Here is an 18,310-nt window from a genome sequence, read left to right as displayed (position 1 = left end):
GAAATGTTCATTTAAGCAGTCCTTGTGCATGTAGACACTAATGTCAATTCAAGTGTTATTTAGATGCAAAGGAACTGAGTGAATTTTATATTATACGTATTAGCATTTTACCAAAAATAATATATTCAGATGTAAGCCATTTGTAATCTCCAATATTATGATTAACTGGAATTTAATTAACTTTAATTATACATTTTCTTAGTATCTAATAGATGTTTATTTTCTTTTTCTCCCTCATTTTTTATGATTTAAATCTTATGTTGAGCTGAGGTTTTTACATAAGCCCTAGCTAGATTTCTTACCTCACCTACACATCCACTTCATTACAAAATTATATACCGAGTATTTATTTGCAGTGTGTGTGTGCTTGTTTGTTGTTTAGAACATCAAAATTGTTTATGGATGTACATGTGCTTCTCTTGCAAACATTTTCTTCAGCAATGGTGGGAAACTAAGATGTCATGGAATTCTAAAAGCATTACTGTGCATGTGGCACTTTGGTGGACACCTAAATGTAATGAAATGAGAATCGTGTGTTTAAGTTGATTTGCAACAACCTGTACAGCTGTACAATTTTTGTGGCACTATCTCTTTTTTTAAACTTGTAAAACATCTCCTCATCCAGCGCTCCCAACACTCAGATTTCTAGGGTAATTCATGTTAAAAAACTCGAGTCTTGTAAAAGAAGTTGTGTTGTTCTGCAGGTTTGCACAGCCTCTAGTCTCACACTTCCACTTTACTGAGCCTGCTCAGAGATACTGCTGCCTTGGCAGATATAATACATCATGTTGAACAGCAGATGCATTGCCGTTTTCTTCATGTCATGACTTCATTACATAGCTAATTATCACATTTAATGGGACTATTTTCACTCCTTCATTACCACACACTGTTACTGGAGGCACAGACGAGGCCCAATGAAACTTAATGCAGTGGAAGGCAGAGATCACTTCACATTCAATTCTAACAAAATGGAATTGCTTTTAGTGCGACTGCAGTTATTGCAGTGTTGTAAAGAAAAGTGCGAGTATAGTGATGGCTTACTTTAATTAAATTCACAGGATGTTTCTGCTGACTTATCAAGTCTGTGACATCTTGGCCAAACCTACAGAGGTACAGCCAGTTGTTCCGTCTGACTCTCAGAAACACAGGTGCATCTTCAGTTTGTTTTTTTCTTCAAAGGCCTTGAAATGTAAAATCACACCAGTGAAAATGATTTCACAGTTTTGTACTTTTGCTTTTAAAACTAAAGATAGAAAGATAACCACCGAGACAAACTTTTAACATACAAGGCAGACAACACTCTGCTTTTGGGTAAGTCACAATGCAAATGTTCAACTTGAGGGTGTCAGCCCTACTGAGAGTCATCCATGTATGCAGCTTTTTTTTTTATATAATGACATGAAAAATGAGTAAGCAGAAACTTTAATTTGAGTAGTTAATCTGCTGATCAACATTCGGGAGGGTGTGTTCAAAGATTCAAAAGTGTTACACAAAACAGGTTTTGACCTTCTAAAAGGGGACGTGCCATTAGATTTGACTTGTGAACTGAGAAGGTTTGGTGAGTTCAGGTGTTCAGAATCAGCCAAAACAAAAACAGAAGGTTCGGTAGAAAATAAACCAAATCAGGGGTTTCCTCTTGTTTTGTACCAAGAAATCTGTTGCTGTTCATTGTCAGATCTGCTTTTAATGTCTGACTGAATGTTTGTACCCTGCTCTTCTCTTTACACACTATAACTACTATACTAATATAAATAAAAAGTTATTATTATAGAGGTGTGCCTGTGTTCTGAAAACAATTTCAATCAAGAACACTGAATTTGACATATTCATTAAAAGTTCTGTCAGTTTCAACTGTGTCTAATAAATGTAATTTCCGATAATTAATTTATTCAATACATCACTTTCATTTCATTAGTTGTGTATGAGCATAAAAAGTTGGAATTTCTGAAATACTAATAGCCTCACACACTCAGACAGACACAAACCATCTCAGTCAGCCACAATGCAAACAAGAAGCAAATAAGAAACACTGTCAAACTATCCATTTTTTTCTGAACAATATGTTTTATTGAAGATGTTTGTGAAGTTGCTTCATCAGTACTTTATGTACATTGAATCAAAAATAGGTTAATTATTATCATTGTCATCACACCAGCTTGCATGGATACATACTGTATTCTCATAGGACAATATATACTGTATGTTTGAACGACAGTAATGGTCTAAATTTAGACGTAATCTCCAGACAGGCAATGGCAACATGGACAACAGCTTACCTCGGTGTGCAGTTTCCTTTCGCTTCACAGAAAATTTAATGGATGGGATGTCACTCAAAACGATATGGTGATACACCAAGTAGAAATCAAAATGTCTTTATCTTTAACGCTGCATGTTACATACAGTATGAACGCATGAAATCAGTGAAACCTTAATGATCCCCATTAGAGTTGGATGTTGCTTATGGGGGAAAAATGTATTGGTAATATGATATATAATCTTAACTTACAGGTTGACACTATTGTTTAAAGAAATGGTCCAACATTCTGGGAAATATGCTCATCTGTTTTCTTTCTGAGGGTGAAATAGGATGACTGTGTGTGAAGGGCCGGTTTCACAAAGATATTTCAGGCTGGTCTATAGTGTTGGTCCAGTTTTTCAATTTTGCTCATGTATCAGTCTAATGCAAGTAAGACCTTTTCACAAAAACAAAGACTAATTTCAAGCCAAAAAAATTAGACACCTTAGCCCTAGGCAAACTCAGGCCCAAGACGTGTTACCATGGTAATAATCAATAACACCTGTGCTGAGCAGTATCCCCGAACAACAAAAAACAGGGACATTGTTATTGAGAGAGCAATGAGAAGGGACAAGTACAATGTCCTTGTAGCTGTTGAACTTTTCCTAAAGACAAACATTCTCTGCTGGAGTTTTTTTTTTTACTTTGAAAAAAATCTCAATTTACCCAGAATTCATTGTACCACAGTCCGGCTTAAGGTAGAACTAAACTGCTTTGTGCCAAAGATTAAATTAGAAGTGTATCGGAGGTCTAACTATTTGTTATATCTAAGACATAGTTGAAGTCTATCATTGTGAAACCGGCCGCTGGTGTCAGGACAAGGTTAGCCTAGCTTAGCAGGGGGAAACAGCTAGCCTTGCTCTGTTCAAAGTGTCTACCAACACCTCTAATGGTGAAGACCCACTGGATTTAGGAATACAGGAATCCCAGAAACTACAATGATCTTCTCTCTGCTTCATCAGGTAAAGGATAAACTTCCTGTTCCACCACTGAACTACTTTTTCTTTGTCACATTTTCGGGAAAAAACTACGAGGCATCTAATTTTGTTCTCATTCGCATGGAGCTACACAATATTGGAATATTTTTCCAAGAAACAGTTACATCACCCTGCTTCCAACCTTTATGCTAAGATAAGCTAATCACATCAGGACTCAAACTCTCTATTTAACACACACACGAGAATGATAATAATCTTCTCATTTCACTCTCAGAAAGAAATTTTTTTCCTTCAATGGCCTTTTATTTAAGGCACATTCCGATTCCTTATATTTTTAGGTAACCTCTAATAAAAGCAAATGCTGTTGTTTTTCTGTGACATGTAATCATAAGATCTTACTCTTAATTAGACATACCTTAAATTCATAAGCACTGTTCTTTAAATGATGGCAGAAGACATTTAGTGTATAATGTACATAACACAACGTAACATCTGTGGTTATATGCACTTAATGGCACTAGCTTCGCATTGATTCCTTCTGCTCTCTGAGACGATACTTTGCGCTGAAAGTCCTCAGGATGCAAGCACGGGATTAAAAACTGTACAAACTGCTGCTGCTGGACTTTTACTGTTGAAGAGCTAGAAAAATAATCCAGTGGCCCAGCCTTTCCAGGGGTGGTGAGGTGTCCTCTGTTGGGTAAATAAAGGGAGGCTCATATTCAGTGTACAGAGAACAGGGTGGAGGCGTCAAAGGAGTCACCAAAGGCGTGAGTCTGGCGGACGTTGAAAAGGCCAGCGGGCGTCTTATCTGTCCATACTGAAACACACACACGACGTCTTCAGATCGAAACCTCATATTCTCTTGTTTCCTATGAAGAGAACCAACACATCACATTTTGTAAACGTTGGTAAACCCGCTAACAAAAGCCAATTGACCCCTTTTCCACTGTCAGTTGAGTTTGCCTTTCTGTTCGGACTGAGGACACACATGACTGCAAGGAGCGATGTCATCACATGCACTTACAGAGCGCGCACGCACGCACGCAAGCACGCACACACACACACACAGAAGCAGTGGAGGAAGAGTGAGCTGCTAGCCACTGTGTAAACTCATAAAACAGATCCGCCACGTCACATCCCCGGGTCGGTGCTCCTGTCAGTGGCGGAGCCTCCGTGTGAGACGCTTCGATTGGTGATTATATGTTTTTAAAACTTATTTCGGGGCTGCAGCTTCACTCTTTCATTCCACAGTGCAGTGCAGTCGTGGTGTATGAATTAAACAGCACCGTGCTGGACAGATGGCAGGTCTGTCTGCAGGGTCTGTGTGCTCAGTAGGAAAATTAGCGGGTTCTCCTGGGTGTCGTGTTTACATCAATGCCGATCGCAGCCGTAGCCGATAAATACCCGCCTCTACTGCAGAGTCATTTGACCTGGGTGTGAATGCCCATTGATCCCTTTTCCAAAGCCAGATGTTAGTGGGTCTCAGCAGGTTTTTTGACCAGTGGAAAAGGGGCTTCAGAGTCACAGAGTAAAAAAGTCACAAGGTCACAGAGACAGGCCATAATGTGTTATAGTGAACGTTACTCAAACAGTTTTCATAGTAATGAAGGAATGCGGCTAACTTGTGGGTTTTTAATAGTTTTTGGACAACAGTGGCACAGAGGAATAACATACATCAGACTTTATGGGATTTACTGAACATACAAGACAAATATTCTGTTATATATTCTAAATATTCTAATATTTTTACTGTTTATGTGCTTTAAATCTGTGTTTTTATTATGCTGCTACTGTGTTTTTTCACAATAAAGATCTATTCTATTCTCATGTCTCTGCAGCTGAGACGAGCAGCTTAAGGACAGGACTAACTTACCTCATTGTTCTTCAGGTTTGCCGTGTGGAAGAAGAAGAAGAAGAAGAAAAGAAGTAACTCAACACAAAGAAAGACTTTTATCAGTGAGGATGATGTTGTACCTTATAAATGATTATACTCAGTACAGTCCAACGGGACTTATTAATATATAGAACCTGATGTTGGTAGTTACAAAGTAAATAAAAAAAACAAATTAGTTTTAATTTACAAATGTAAAACTTGTGGATTAATTTAGGTCAATTTGTTGAGATTTTTTCTGGAGCTGATCTGATAGCAGGTTTCAAAAAGGCAAAGCAAATTTATTTGTTTATCACATTATCATAAACAGAGGTCATTCAGTGTGCTTAACAGAAATAAAAGAAGGATAAAAAATAGAAGTAAAAAGCATAATAAAAAACAGTATAAAAACAGATTATAAAATAGATAATATCTAATTAAAGTGCAAGATTAAACGATTAAATGGAGGCTGAGGAGAAACAGTGGAGAGCAGTTTTAAGCTTCTTTTTAAAGCCAGTTTTGACCAGATTTGATCCTCATGGGGAGGCTGGTTCCAGCAGTGGCTGAAAGCCATTTCACCTTGTTCAGTTTTTAAAAAGTCAGCTTCATCAGGACCGGGTCCTGATTTATCACCTGGTCTAAATCTAGTTCTACCACTTCCGGTATTTCAGTTTTGTCCTCACATGTTGCCTATTCCTGCGCCTGGTGCTCCTTAATAATGCAGCAGACACGAGACCCTGCAGCAGGCTCAGTCAAAACGTCCCATCATACAAACGTATAGCAGCTGTTTCACAGTCTAATGTTTGTCGACTCACCGTTGTCTCATAAATGGAGCTGTCAAATGTAGAGTCTCCGGAGATGTTTTCATATGGTAAGCTGGAGGACAGGGAGAGCTGTAGTGACTTCCTCTGAACCCTGAGCACCGACAGACAGAGAACACACTCGTGACAAATGTAGGTTTTTACAACACTATGTAGGAAGGATTTACAATGGCACCATTTGTGGGTTTGAACTTTAAAATCTTCCTAATGTCACTGAGTGACAGTCTGTTCTTGTTGTGTAACACTTTTTGTTGTCGTGTGCTGAAAATCCTTGATCCCAATCCTGTCACAGCTATTTTTAAAATGCTTTTTGGCTAAATATAGTTGCATTTGCCTCTTTCTTTGAGTTAATCCCTGTCAGACAGAAGCTGTCTCTCATCTCTCTTCAGTAAAATGTGGTGTCTAATTATTGAATACTTCAAAAGTCCTGTTACATCACAAAACTGTTTACTTTTCTCACCCTTTAACCTCTACACCTGCTTTAATCAGTCCGTTTTTGTCTGAAGTCTGATTTCCATTTGATAAAACTCTTTTTTTTAATTACAGTGTCAACTTTCTTTTGCAGTTCATATCCAGTTTGTGGCAGTCCAGCCCATCCAGCTTCAGCAGTGCTAATAAGGAGTGGTGTAGGCTAGCTGTGATGGAGGTGTTGTTGATCTGGATGGTGTATGGTGAAGGGTCAGACCTCATTAGTGTTAGAAGTGACATTTCAGCACTAGAAAAACTTGCATGTTTTGACAGCGTATCAGAAGAAACAGCAGAACAAGGGCCGTAATGGAACTTGGCTACAATACCACTGCAACGTCAAGAGTCTTGAGGCTGCATTCATTCATTTCTTTCTGACAACTTGGGGGCAAATGTCCCCTGCAACGTGTCTTCTCTTGAAGTTGCTTTGGCTAACATGTTAGCATTCACAATGGCACACACAGAGCAACATTAGCATTGATTTCGAGTTGTAGGTATTTAATATCTTCATTAACTAAATGCTCCACTGTGTTCACCAGCTAATTGCTTGTTTACCGCTGCAGGCAGCATCCAGTGTTTTTATGTTTTTTGTTTTTTTTTAAGATAGTCCAGTGGTAGCATTTGTATTTTTAATAAATTTACAAACATTTAAAAAAAAAACGTTTTCACTTTGTCATTATGGGTTATTGTGTGTCGATTCATAGGGAAATATGGCAGTTTTATTCATTTACCAATTAAATCTACAACATAAAACAGTCTGAAACAAGTGATGGGGTCTGAATACTTTCTGAAGCTATTTTCTATTGCTATTTTTTTTTTTAAATTTTCTATTCATTTGTAGTTTTTTCATAATCATTTCAGAGTTTTTTGTTTCTTCATTGCCCAAGGTTATTTTTCAATCTCACAAGCAGAATCCTTTTGTAAACCATTAATGTATTATATATTTTATTGTTTTGCTTCTTGTGCAAGTAAGGAATAAATAACTGTATTACAAAGGGAACAATAAAATAGTTTCCACTACTGGACAGTCTCTCACTGAATCTGAAACTTAAGTTTTAATGAGGAAATTGATGAAGTCGTTATTTATTATATCGAGTCCCTGAAGTCACATTTATTCATATAAAAATGCGAAGATTTTTTTTTCCATCTTCACTGGACCTACTTTGAGAAGTAGAGGTAGATCCCAATCATGAGGATGAGGAGGAGGATGACAGGGATGAAGACAGCAAATGCCACTTGGGCCCCCTCCAGTCTGGTGTCTGCAGTCGCCACTGTTGGAGAAAGAAACGTTCTTTTATTCAAAACAACCTTCCAGAGTTTGTGCTCATGTTGTTTCATAACAATCGGTAGAACTGAACTCATTAAAAACAGACTAGTTCATTTTAAACGGGCAAAATAAATTAAGGTTATTTAATTGCTGAAAACTAGACATGCAACACAGGAAACATTGTTAGTACAAATTGTCTTTTAATATATCTAATGCAGACTGAAGACGTGTAGGTTAAAGTAACTTCTTGTCAAAACTTACCATCCAATCTGTGCTCGTCGTACCCTGCAGGGTGGGCTGGGGAGAAGACACCACAGAGGACACGGTAAACATAAAAAGAGCTTGTTTGAAAACATAAACGAAATGAACTTATTCTGTCGTCAGATCTGACCTGAGAGACACAGGTGAACCACAACGTGACAGTAATATGCAACTCTGATTTGTAGGAGTTCAAGGTTTTCTTCAGTCAGCTGATTGAATATGGAGGAAAAGATTTTTCATGATATTTTGTAGAGAAATTATTATCATGCAAAGAATTATTTAGTTTGAGCAAACAAAAATCTTTGTTCAGCTGATTCATTTATGCAGCTGCTAACACACAAGTGAACACTGATAATAAATAGTTTTGGTTAGATGCCTATTTTTATGAACTTTTATTAAATTTGTAAATCGACAACTAAGTTAATTGACAGCTGAGTTACGCAACCAAGGAATAATTATTATTATGAATGTAGTTTAATATGGAAAGTTAAATATGCCCATGTTAAAAAGTACAAACGATTTAATTATAATTCCTATTACCCCCTGGGATATTAGGATTCTCGGATTCTGATTGGGTAGAAGGTGTGGATTAACTTTTAGTAACCTGACATTTTCATGATGTAAATGTCTGTTTGCTGTTCTAGGCTGCATGCCTCCGCCTCAGGTAATTAGCCTGGAGCTACAGGGTCACTGTGTAACCAACAGAAGAAAATATGACAAAATAGTTTCTCAAGTGAGAACCACACACATCTTATTTTACATGTGTATCATTATTTTGCATGAATCTGTAGACAAAGACAAAGACTTTAAATAGAGGAGGTGGAGCTGTTGGCCAGTCAGAGCTGCAGGGGAAAGGAGAGAAGAACAGTAAGGAAATGAAAAATAAAAACCTGCACATGTGGTGAAGTCACAGTTGAGTGTGAGTGGAGGAGAGAGAGGCAGACGGTGAAACATTACATGACAGAGACCACTAGTTAACGTTATCTGTGCTGGACAGACAGTTTTGATAATATTGTGTATCACTATTCTCTGAGACTGACAGTTTTAAAACTTGTCAGGATTAATGTTAGAAAACATCTGGCCCGAACCTTGCAAACTTCTTCCTGTTTAGCCGGGTGTTGCCAAGCAACTGAGGCTCGGGAACTTTACGTTGATTATTATCAGACAGCTAGATCAACATTAATTATATGAGTAAATTAACAACTGATATTTTTAGTTGGGCCTTAAGAGGCATTTTCTACATAAAGAATAATAGCTGAGAAATTATATCCATCCATTACAATCATGGAGCGTGCAGCTTGTTGGGTATTATGCCTCACTTAACCACCCGATAGCAAGACTTTAAAAATAGATTAGCACTCTATCTAATAAAAACATATCTTAGATTTAGTTTTATTTAATTTAAAAGGCACAGTCGAAGCCATTTTAAAGGGATTACTATACATAAATTATTATTATCATTTATTTAATCATGAACTTAGCTAGCTGCCTATCAAGTTTAAGTTACCACCCCCACTGCTTACGTACTCTACTGCCCCAGTGAGCAGTAATACTACTATCAAGCTGATTGGAGGCAAAACAGCCAATCAGAAGCTGCCTCCTCCCTTATTGTGCACTTATGTGGATATAAGAAACAAGTACATAAATTTATTGTGGATCAAATTTGCATGATTATAATTTCTTTACAAAATACAATTAAAATCGCTGCATAACATATTTTTTCATGCTCACAGTTTCCCATCACGTGGCGTCAGTTCATCACCTTGGAGATGTGCTGCGGCTGTGAAACCCTCAGAGAAATCTCTGCTAGCAGCTCAGGTAGCTCCTCTGGTCTGACTGTTTTATAAATGTGTCCCTGCAGCTCTCTGTCTCCTGCAGGTGCTTTGACCGGGCTGCAGACTTAAACTAAAGGCCACTCTTGTGTTATTTCAGCCCCTAGACTGGAACAACCTTCTTCAAAGTGACAGCAACAACACCACATTGCAGAGTCATAAAAGAAAAAAAAAAAAACCCCGCACAAACACTTTTGCTCTCCAGCCTTTCACTGTGATTGATGTGTTGTTCCTACTTTCCTGAAACAGGCTCGATCTTTGTTCAGCTTGTTTTTTGTTTTCTTAAATTGTCTTTCAATCTATGAAGGTCTCCTCATGAAAGCGTTAAATAATGGAGAAAGTTAAAGAGGTCTTGTTACTCATTGTGATTCATTGTTAATTAATTTTTAATTTGTTAATTTTATCTTTCCTGCACAAAGGTTATACAAGTATAACAAGCGTTACAGTGACACAAAACCAGAAATTAGGAGCGCAAACTGTAATACAAGCACCCTAAGGAGAATATAAATTTTAAGTGAGGTGGGCGGGGCTTGGCTGATAGCGGTGACTGCTTTGTTGTGACATCACAAAGTTCCAGAAGTCCTGACGGCTGGTTTTAAGGCTCAGTTTCTGAACACAGGCTGTGTGCATTTCTCTGTGGACTGAGGCTTTGATACTTTCACAGTATTAATATAGAAGCTAGAGCTGATCTATAATCACACTACACATGGACACAGACCTTTACACTGGAGGAGCTTTAACTGCGAATATAAAAATGTAAAAGACATAAGTAGCTCTTGCCAAAAAGTAGTTAAAACATCACAGCGCAAGAAAACATGAGCAATAAATCCTTTCTGATTATTGCAAGAATTACCAAGATTGGCAAAGTCCACACATTTCGCTTGACATCAGATCAGAAAACTATATAATGTAGAATCTATGCTGTGCTACCACAGCTCAGGAGACATGGAGGCTGCCAGAAGGAAAACTAGTCTCACTGCTGTCTTCAGTGTGTGGTCAGGGGCCACTGCAGCAGTGAATACTGGCGGCTCTGAGAGCGGGGCCCTCTATAAAAAAAAATGAAATAAAATAAATGGTCTGTTGTATAGAGTTGACAACAAGTGCACTGCTGTGCATCAACAGCCTGAGAGCTACTTCCAGCCCAGGGGGACAAAGACACCGCCGACACTGACATGATGAAACGTTTTTGAATGCAGTAAAAAAGATCTTTTCTTCTTGCTTCCCCTGACACTTTTATTTCATCATGTGATGAGGGCTTTCACCAAACACCACTGAACCAATCAAATGACGTAGTTGTATCAGCCAGTACCATGAGCTGTAACCAGCTGTTTGTATTTATTGATAAACTCAATCAGGGGGGATTTCTTTACTTTAGATGATGTGTTTCAAGAAGCAGATTTTTCGGGACCCTCTGGCACTGTGTATATCAGGCTGTAGTTCCTTACCTTTGCAGACAGGTGGCAGCCCACTCCACTGGGATGGGTGTCCTGGGACACAGTGGAGAACAGGCTCCCCCAGCAGCTGGTGGCCAGTCATGCAGGAGTAGTGGAGGGTGTCTCCTGGCTGGAAGTGGAGCTGGTTGGAGCTGGGGATCCCATAGTTGGGCGTTCCTGGGTGACTGCAGGGCTCAAAGGTGTCAGTCTGGGGGGGGGGGGGGGCATGAAGTTTGGTATGCATATTAATGATCTTTCCATCCTTAGAATAGCATCACAATTAAGAATTAACATTTCGACTTCTAATGGGCAGAGCACATGAACTCTTCAGAGGAGCGTGGGCTTTCACAGGGAGAACCTTTGTCATTACATTTAATTGTGAGCGTCAGAAAAAAAAGTAAAAGTAAGTAGAGGGAAGGAAACTTGAATAGAGAATGAAAATACATCTGTGATCTTTCACATCATGACACATTTCTCTCCTGAAGCTGAAAGGAATTCTGGCAAGGGCAGTTTCCCTGTCTTTGTCATAATAAATTCCTTCCTTTTGCTCGTGATCTCCATCTCATACATAACTATGACCCGGCTCGTCTCCTCCAAAGGAATTTCGGTTGTCCGGTTGAATTAATTATATTAAGTCAGTTCCACCGTGCAGTTCATCTCCGCCTAGAAAGTAGGTGAGGCCGAGTGTAAGACATTCATGCAAATGAGATTAATGGCCTCGACGGGGGAATTATATTTTAATCACCCTGACGCAGTTCGAGCTCGCCAGCTTTGTCAGAGACAAGTGGCAGGAGGTCAAGACAGATGGTGGATGTTGGTGGTTACATTCAAATCAATCACAATTGCTAATTAAAAAAAATATGGAAGCCCTAACAGATAAGTCAGAAACATGTCTTGTTAAATTATAAGAGTTTATATATGCATGAAGATTTAGACAAAATAATAAGAAATGTACCTTTTCACACAGTGTTATAAATAACTACATATAACTATTAAACATAGTTCATTCTTGTCACTTTGAAAACTCTATAAAACGCCAATTTAGGTCATCATGGGACACGGAAACTCGTAATTCAAAACCAGGCTAATTAACTTCTTTTAATGGTAGTTGCTCTTAAAGAGAAGAGAAACTGTGTGATACATTAAAACCTGAACCAGAACAAAAGTCTGAAGCTCCAGAGGTGACAGCGCGAGGTGCAGGGGAAAGGGTTGTTCTACGGGCTCAAATAAGAAAACATTTCAAAGCCTGTGGTTTTAAATTTGTGCTTCAGTTACATGAACACGCTGAGGAGAAGAACTACTTTTCTGAACATCTGAGTGCAGGTTCAAAGCATCGTCTAAATCTGTTTGTGAAACTCAACAACACTGTGAAACTCAACAGGTTACAGATGCACAAAGTGCGAGTTCTGGCTGTAAAAACTGATCTTGGTAAACCTTTAAGCCGACGGAGCCCCGAAGTGCCAAAAGATAATCTTTTTTTTTTTTTTTTTTTTTTAAATCTCTTGAACGCAGCACATTATCTTATAGTAGTCAGATGTGCACAACAGCAGTTTTTTCTCTGCATCACTGCACTCCCATTTTTCCTAAAATGTATGCACACTTTCTTTCAGACTTTGTAATGATTTTTTTTTTTCTGTGTGAATTAAATGGTGCACACTTCCAGTCACTCCTAGAGCCAGTTATGGTGTTGTACTTAGTTTTACACATGAAACACAATAGAAATAACTGTAAAGAAAGAAAAGAGAAAGTGTGAGACGTAATTTCTAAACCCTGCCTACTACTTAAACCACTAATAGACGATACGACACACTTTGTTTGAGGCATACAGAAACATTTGCACTGTCTTGCAGTGTCTCTTTCATTTAAACGCAGCCTGGAGAAACACTTTAACTCTGCTACGTACGGAGGCATCTCGGCAGCTTCTGGTTCCACTTGGGGCCCGAGGATCCTCGGTTGAAGCAGGTGAGCAGGCTGTTTCCGGACAGAGTGAAGCCCTTGTTGCAGACGTATTGGATGGTTGAGCCCACGGTGAAATGGGGACCCGACAGAACCCGCCTGCTGTGATCCACCTTCCCTGGGTCGGCACAAGACACGACTGGACGGACAGAGGAGGGACGAAGGTTGGTTAGAGTCACCTCACATTTTCTAGTCTTCCATTGTAGAGAGACATTACTTTATCTTAAGATCAGCTGACTGAACGCTTCATGCTCATGTTTACTTACTCAGCCAACAAGTGGAACCAAAGGGATTAGAGGCTTTCAGATGTAGCAGCAGGGAACAAACAAGTTCAGCATTATGAGGGTACAATCCAGAAACTAAAACTAGCTGGAGGCCTCAGTGCGAGAGGAGCAGCAAACCAGAAGCATATTCACATACTGACTGACAGCTGTGAGCTCCCACCCCCGACTGTGGCCTTCTCTGATTGGTTAGAAGGACGAGGCTCGCTCAGAAGTTTACTGACCTGGGGTGGCGAAGGGAAATACTGTAGGCTATGTAGGGGTGTAAACAACTGCAGGAGCTAGTGTGACTAGCAGGCGAACAACGGCAGACAGTAACCTCTGTCTCTGCCTTTACACCACCACAGCCCAACAGCGTCTCTGCCTCTCTGCTGCTTGTTTTATTTCACTGTACAAATGTTAACCCCCCCAGCGGCGGCGGCGGCGGCGGCGGCGGCGGTGTTTGTGTACTCGCCTCTTTCACAGCTCGGTAGGTCACCGCTCCAGGTGAGGTCCCACTGGCACATGAGCAGCTCGGCACCCACCACCTGGTAACCCGGGTAACACTGGTAGGTCACCACGGTGCCCTGAACCAGCTCGGGGTGGGACGTACTCTTCCATCCATTAGAGATCTCTGGAAGCTCAGGGCAGGTGTCGTTACGAGCTACCTCTGCAGGGGGGGGGGGGCAGGAAATCATTAGGAAGTTAATGTAAGGTTTGAGTTATATGAGCTTTTAAAGACCGATGACACAGAATTCCTCTTGTTTCTTAGGCAGCTGATTTTAGCTTCATAAGCATCCTTGTCCGATCATCACATAACTTCTTTGTATTCTGTCTGAGGTCATGTCATGTTTCGCTCCTTAGTTCACAGACATGACCCGTTGTACATCCCTTTCCTGACACTTTCCTCAAAGCTCTTCCTTGTCCAGACGACTGTAACCCACCGGGGACGTTATCTTTGCTCAGCCCCAGGCACACAGCAGCAGGTTTGGGTTTTGTGTTTACAAGTCTAATTTGGACAAACACAGCAAAGTAATTGCGCTTGAGCTTGACTCTCCAACACCAGACCCACAGCGCGGCCTTGTGTTTACATTCCACCAATGAGATTCATGGGGAGATAGTAATAAAAGCTTCCCCTGCCGTTATCCCTCTTTGTTGATCATCTGTATTCTGCGGCCGTTCGTTCCCTCTGAATTCATTAGCTTTAATCAGATATAGTGTGCTGGCTCTGGCCGACTGCTGCACTGAGGAGAGGCCCTGCCAGCAGGGACGGCCTCGTACTCTCCTCATGCTTTGGTCCCACACCAGCAAAAATAAACAACCACTTCCCTCTTTCATTTAACTTCACTCTTTACTGAATCCATCCGATCTCCCATTCTGCTTTGCTACCTTTTCTCTTCCCATCCATCCATCTGTCCATCATCATCATCCATACATACATCCATCCATCCATCTGTCCATCATCCATCCATACATACATCCATCCATCCATCTGTCCATCATCCATCCATCCATTCGTCCATCCATCCTTAAATACATGCATCCATCCATCCATGAATGCCTCTAACTTCTTTGTAGGTGGGTTGCATGATAGCCTTGTCATTGTTAGCATGTTAGCATGCTGGTGACCTGCTCTGTACGAACACACACACACACACACACGACTGATTTCAATCTTCTTATCCAACTCAGGAAAAGGAAGCAGCTCAGGGTTTTTTTCCCTGCTGATCTATTCCTTTATAATCATATATCATCTTTTAGTGTCAGTTTTGTCTCTGTTTTGTATTTAAATGACACATTTGATGCTAATATTCATGATGCAAAGACATTATTCAGAAATACTTTCTTCTTCTGTGTTCTTCTGGAGTTCTGACTGTACCCACTGCTCTCATTCCTGAGATGTGATCAGGATGGTTTAATGTGTAAGACATTAGTGGAGGAACATTTATGCACCTTTGTTTTGTTTTGTTTTTTAAATCAAACTTTTAGTATTGTAATATATCTGTTTATGTCCAAATGAAATCAGCTTCTGGCTCAGTCAGGTGTAAAATGTGCGTAAACACAATTTTTTACAATACCGCTAGAGAGCAGTTATTTAAGGAAATGACTTAACAGTAACTATTTATTGTGGGTGGTGTTTCTGATCAATACTCTTTCTTTCTTGTACCCTGCATTACAGACCATTAAAACAACTAATAGCTGCAAAGCGGCAAATTATCCGCACAGCACAGCTCTATTATCACTCTACTGTATTATTAAGTTCCTGTTTTTTTTTGTTGTTACCATTTTCAAAACCTCCTTTGCCCCTGAGCCTCACATACTTGACATAAAATGATCAAATGTCAAGCTGCTGAATAATCGGTGCAACTGCAGAGATCCACCTACTCTAAATATCAACGTAGCCATCACAACAGCTGAGCGGCAGAAGGCAAGAGCTCCCTGGTGAGGAGCTCACCTCCGGCTCCATGACTCACCAAAGAAGCGGATAATGAAGCCGTTGTTGTAGCCATAGACGTTTGTGGCGGGGTCGGACTGGAACTGGATGGTGACGTCGGCAGTGGAGGTGTAGAGCTTGAAGCGGGGCTTCGACCCTCCGTACTGACCCAACACTTTGGCGTTCAGGTCGTCCCCGTCGTAAAAGGTCACCAGGTCGTTCTTGCCGATGTTCAACCTGAAACACAGGAGGAACACTCGCAGTGAAGTCTGGACCTCAACCAGAATCAATTTGGTGGTATGAAGTTTTTCCTTTCAGGGTTTTTTTTTTTTTTTTCATGTGCATAAAAACGCGCTGCTCTCGCTGACCTCGAGAGCCCATGAGAGATATCTGTCGGAACATGATGTTAATGGAACGTCTCACAATGTGTTCCTGCTTTTTAACAGTAATTGCGCAGAGGGCCACGACAACCGCAGGTCAGACCAAGGTTAGAGAGACTATTACAGCATTCATGAGGGGCAGCATGGCTCCTGTTGCCTGAACATTGTCAGGATAATAATGTGACTGTCGACGAGGTGAGATCTTGTGGTTCACATCATTTTATATATATATATGAAAATAATAAGAGTTTGTCGTCTTGGCTTTTTATTCTTTTACATATTGTTTCATCCATTATGACCAGTGGTCACGAAAACGTTTTGCTCACCTTTGTTGAAGAGATTATAGAAACATTATTTAACATAATTATTATTATTATGGAACATCAACTTCACGGGGGCCAGTAATAAAAACCTCCTACAGCTTCCCAGGAGTAGAGATCTGCTCCAAAATGAATAAATCATTGACAATAATAACAATTCTTCTGCATAACAAATGCTTTTAATTTTGACTTTTAACTCCCTGCAGAGCCTCTGAGGACATTATACAACCGCACTGACCACAACAAGAAAACTAATCTTGATTTGTGTGAAATCAGTGAAGTCGCCCTTTTTACAATGAATTCTGTCGTGGACATTTGCCTCTATCAACGATGAATAAGAGCCACCCCCCCCCCGGTCACAGTTTAATTGTCAAAGAGTGGTGTGTGTGTGTGTGTGTGTGTGTGTGTGCTGCTGTGACCGCAGCCTGTAGAGCTGTGGCTCTGTTCAAAGATGTCACCTGGGTCTGAGCCGGGTCTTTGTTGGGAGGAGATTTAGAGCAGGGGAAGAAACGGCTTAGCCAGAATAAAGCAGTGACATGCTCTTTACTGTTGCTAATTAATCACCAGCGGCTCCTGATAAAACTCATTAGCCGGCCTGAGATTGAGCTATTAATCACTATGGGAATGCTGGAAAATCAAAGGTTCAAGAGGCGTGGACCGAATCAACACGTGGCAAAGTCTGACGAAGTCAAATGTTTATTTTTGTTTTATTTGTTTTGTTTGTTTTTCTTTTACTAAAAAGTGGAAGGAATCACAGGAGTCTTTCCACAGGCAGGACCGTTTGTCTTCTTTCAGCTGGAGACGCACATTTAGACACACACACATACGCACACACACACACACACACTTGTATTCCTACACTTGTAAGAACCTTATCTATACAGTAACCCTCTGATCTAAATATAACGCATGTTAACCAGCCAGAATATATTATGTCTCTCACATTCGGTCCTTCCTCAGGAGTAAATACATTTAATCAACTTCTTTTGCTGCATACATCAGTCATGTCCTGTGGGACTGAAGACTTGTCCTCAGGTGTTCCCAGCAGGTGTGAAACAACCAACAAGTCCTTCATGTTGTTTGTCCCTGACCGTCTGATACGACCGGACTGTTTCCTTCCTCCTGTGGCAGCTGCAGATCTGCCACGGATGATCTGCTAAAATAAATAACTCAACATTTTATGATGAGGATTTATAGTTTGTTTCCAAGTTGATGCCAACGTTCTGGAAAGGCAACGGTGATTGTTCTTCTACAGTAAAACAATCACAACAAGGAGGCAGCAGCAGGCGCCGGACTGGTGCATGGAGATACTTTATATTTGTCGTGGATGATCAGGGACACGTTATAGACGACCAGGAGCCGCCAGGAAACACCTCAGACTGACTCACAGAGTTTCAGTTGTTCACTTCAACGCGTCGTCAACATGTTCATGTCCTGAAATGTCACTGTTATTGTTTGTGAACTGCGACAGCTGTCGTAGCAACGCTCCACACACAATGTTCACAAAGGCTATCGTTAGCTTGTCTAGGCTAACACAACATTAGCAGGTTCGTCAATTTAGACTGCTGCTTGCACACTGACTACACGGAAGTGTGTGCACGTGTATGCACACATAGTCCATGTGGTAACAAATCCACAATGTACCCACAACGTTACGGTAAAGGTTTGGTAAAGCTGAGGCACAAAAACAACTTAGGTTTAGTGGAAGGTGATGGTTCAGGCTGAAACAAGTACTTCTTTGAGGTTAGAGGACCTTTGTCGTCATGGTTACAAT

General features: G+C 40.4%; 1 protein-coding gene across 2 annotated transcripts in view; it reads right to left on the bottom strand.

Annotated features, from left to right (window-relative positions):
* Positions 1 to 2,087: 2,087 nt before the first annotated feature.
* Positions 2,088 to 18,310, bottom strand: part of sez6 (seizure related 6 homolog) — a 142,081-nt gene continuing 125,858 nt past the window's right edge. Inside the window, exons 10-18 of one of the 2 annotated variants that reach the window (XM_022762985.1) lie at positions 15,877 to 16,073; positions 13,878 to 14,072; positions 13,090 to 13,281; positions 11,199 to 11,393; positions 7,922 to 7,957; positions 7,556 to 7,664; positions 5,923 to 6,022; positions 5,111 to 5,119; positions 2,088 to 4,106 (exon numbers count right to left, since the gene is read on the bottom strand). In XM_022762985.1, the coding sequence (XP_022618706.1) occupies positions 4,077 to 4,106; positions 5,111 to 5,119; positions 5,923 to 6,022; positions 7,556 to 7,664; positions 7,922 to 7,957; positions 11,199 to 11,393; positions 13,090 to 13,281; positions 13,878 to 14,072; positions 15,877 to 16,073 (1,063 nt within the window). In that variant the 3' untranslated portion in view covers positions 2,088 to 4,076. The remainder of the gene's footprint in view (positions 4,107 to 5,110; positions 5,120 to 5,922; positions 6,023 to 7,555; positions 7,665 to 7,921; positions 7,958 to 11,198; positions 11,394 to 13,089; positions 13,282 to 13,877; positions 14,073 to 15,876; positions 16,074 to 18,310) is intronic. The other variant, XM_022762986.1, reaches the window with a different exon arrangement.

The sequence above is a fragment of the Seriola dumerili genome, unplaced genomic scaffold (genome assembly GCF_002260705.1).
Source record: "Seriola dumerili isolate Sdu_G_001 unplaced genomic scaffold, Sdu_1.0 BDQW01000458.1, whole genome shotgun sequence".
Classification (NCBI taxonomy): Eukaryota; Metazoa; Chordata; class Actinopteri; order Carangiformes; family Carangidae; genus Seriola; species Seriola dumerili.
This window is presented reverse-complemented; position numbering and strand designations above follow the sequence as displayed.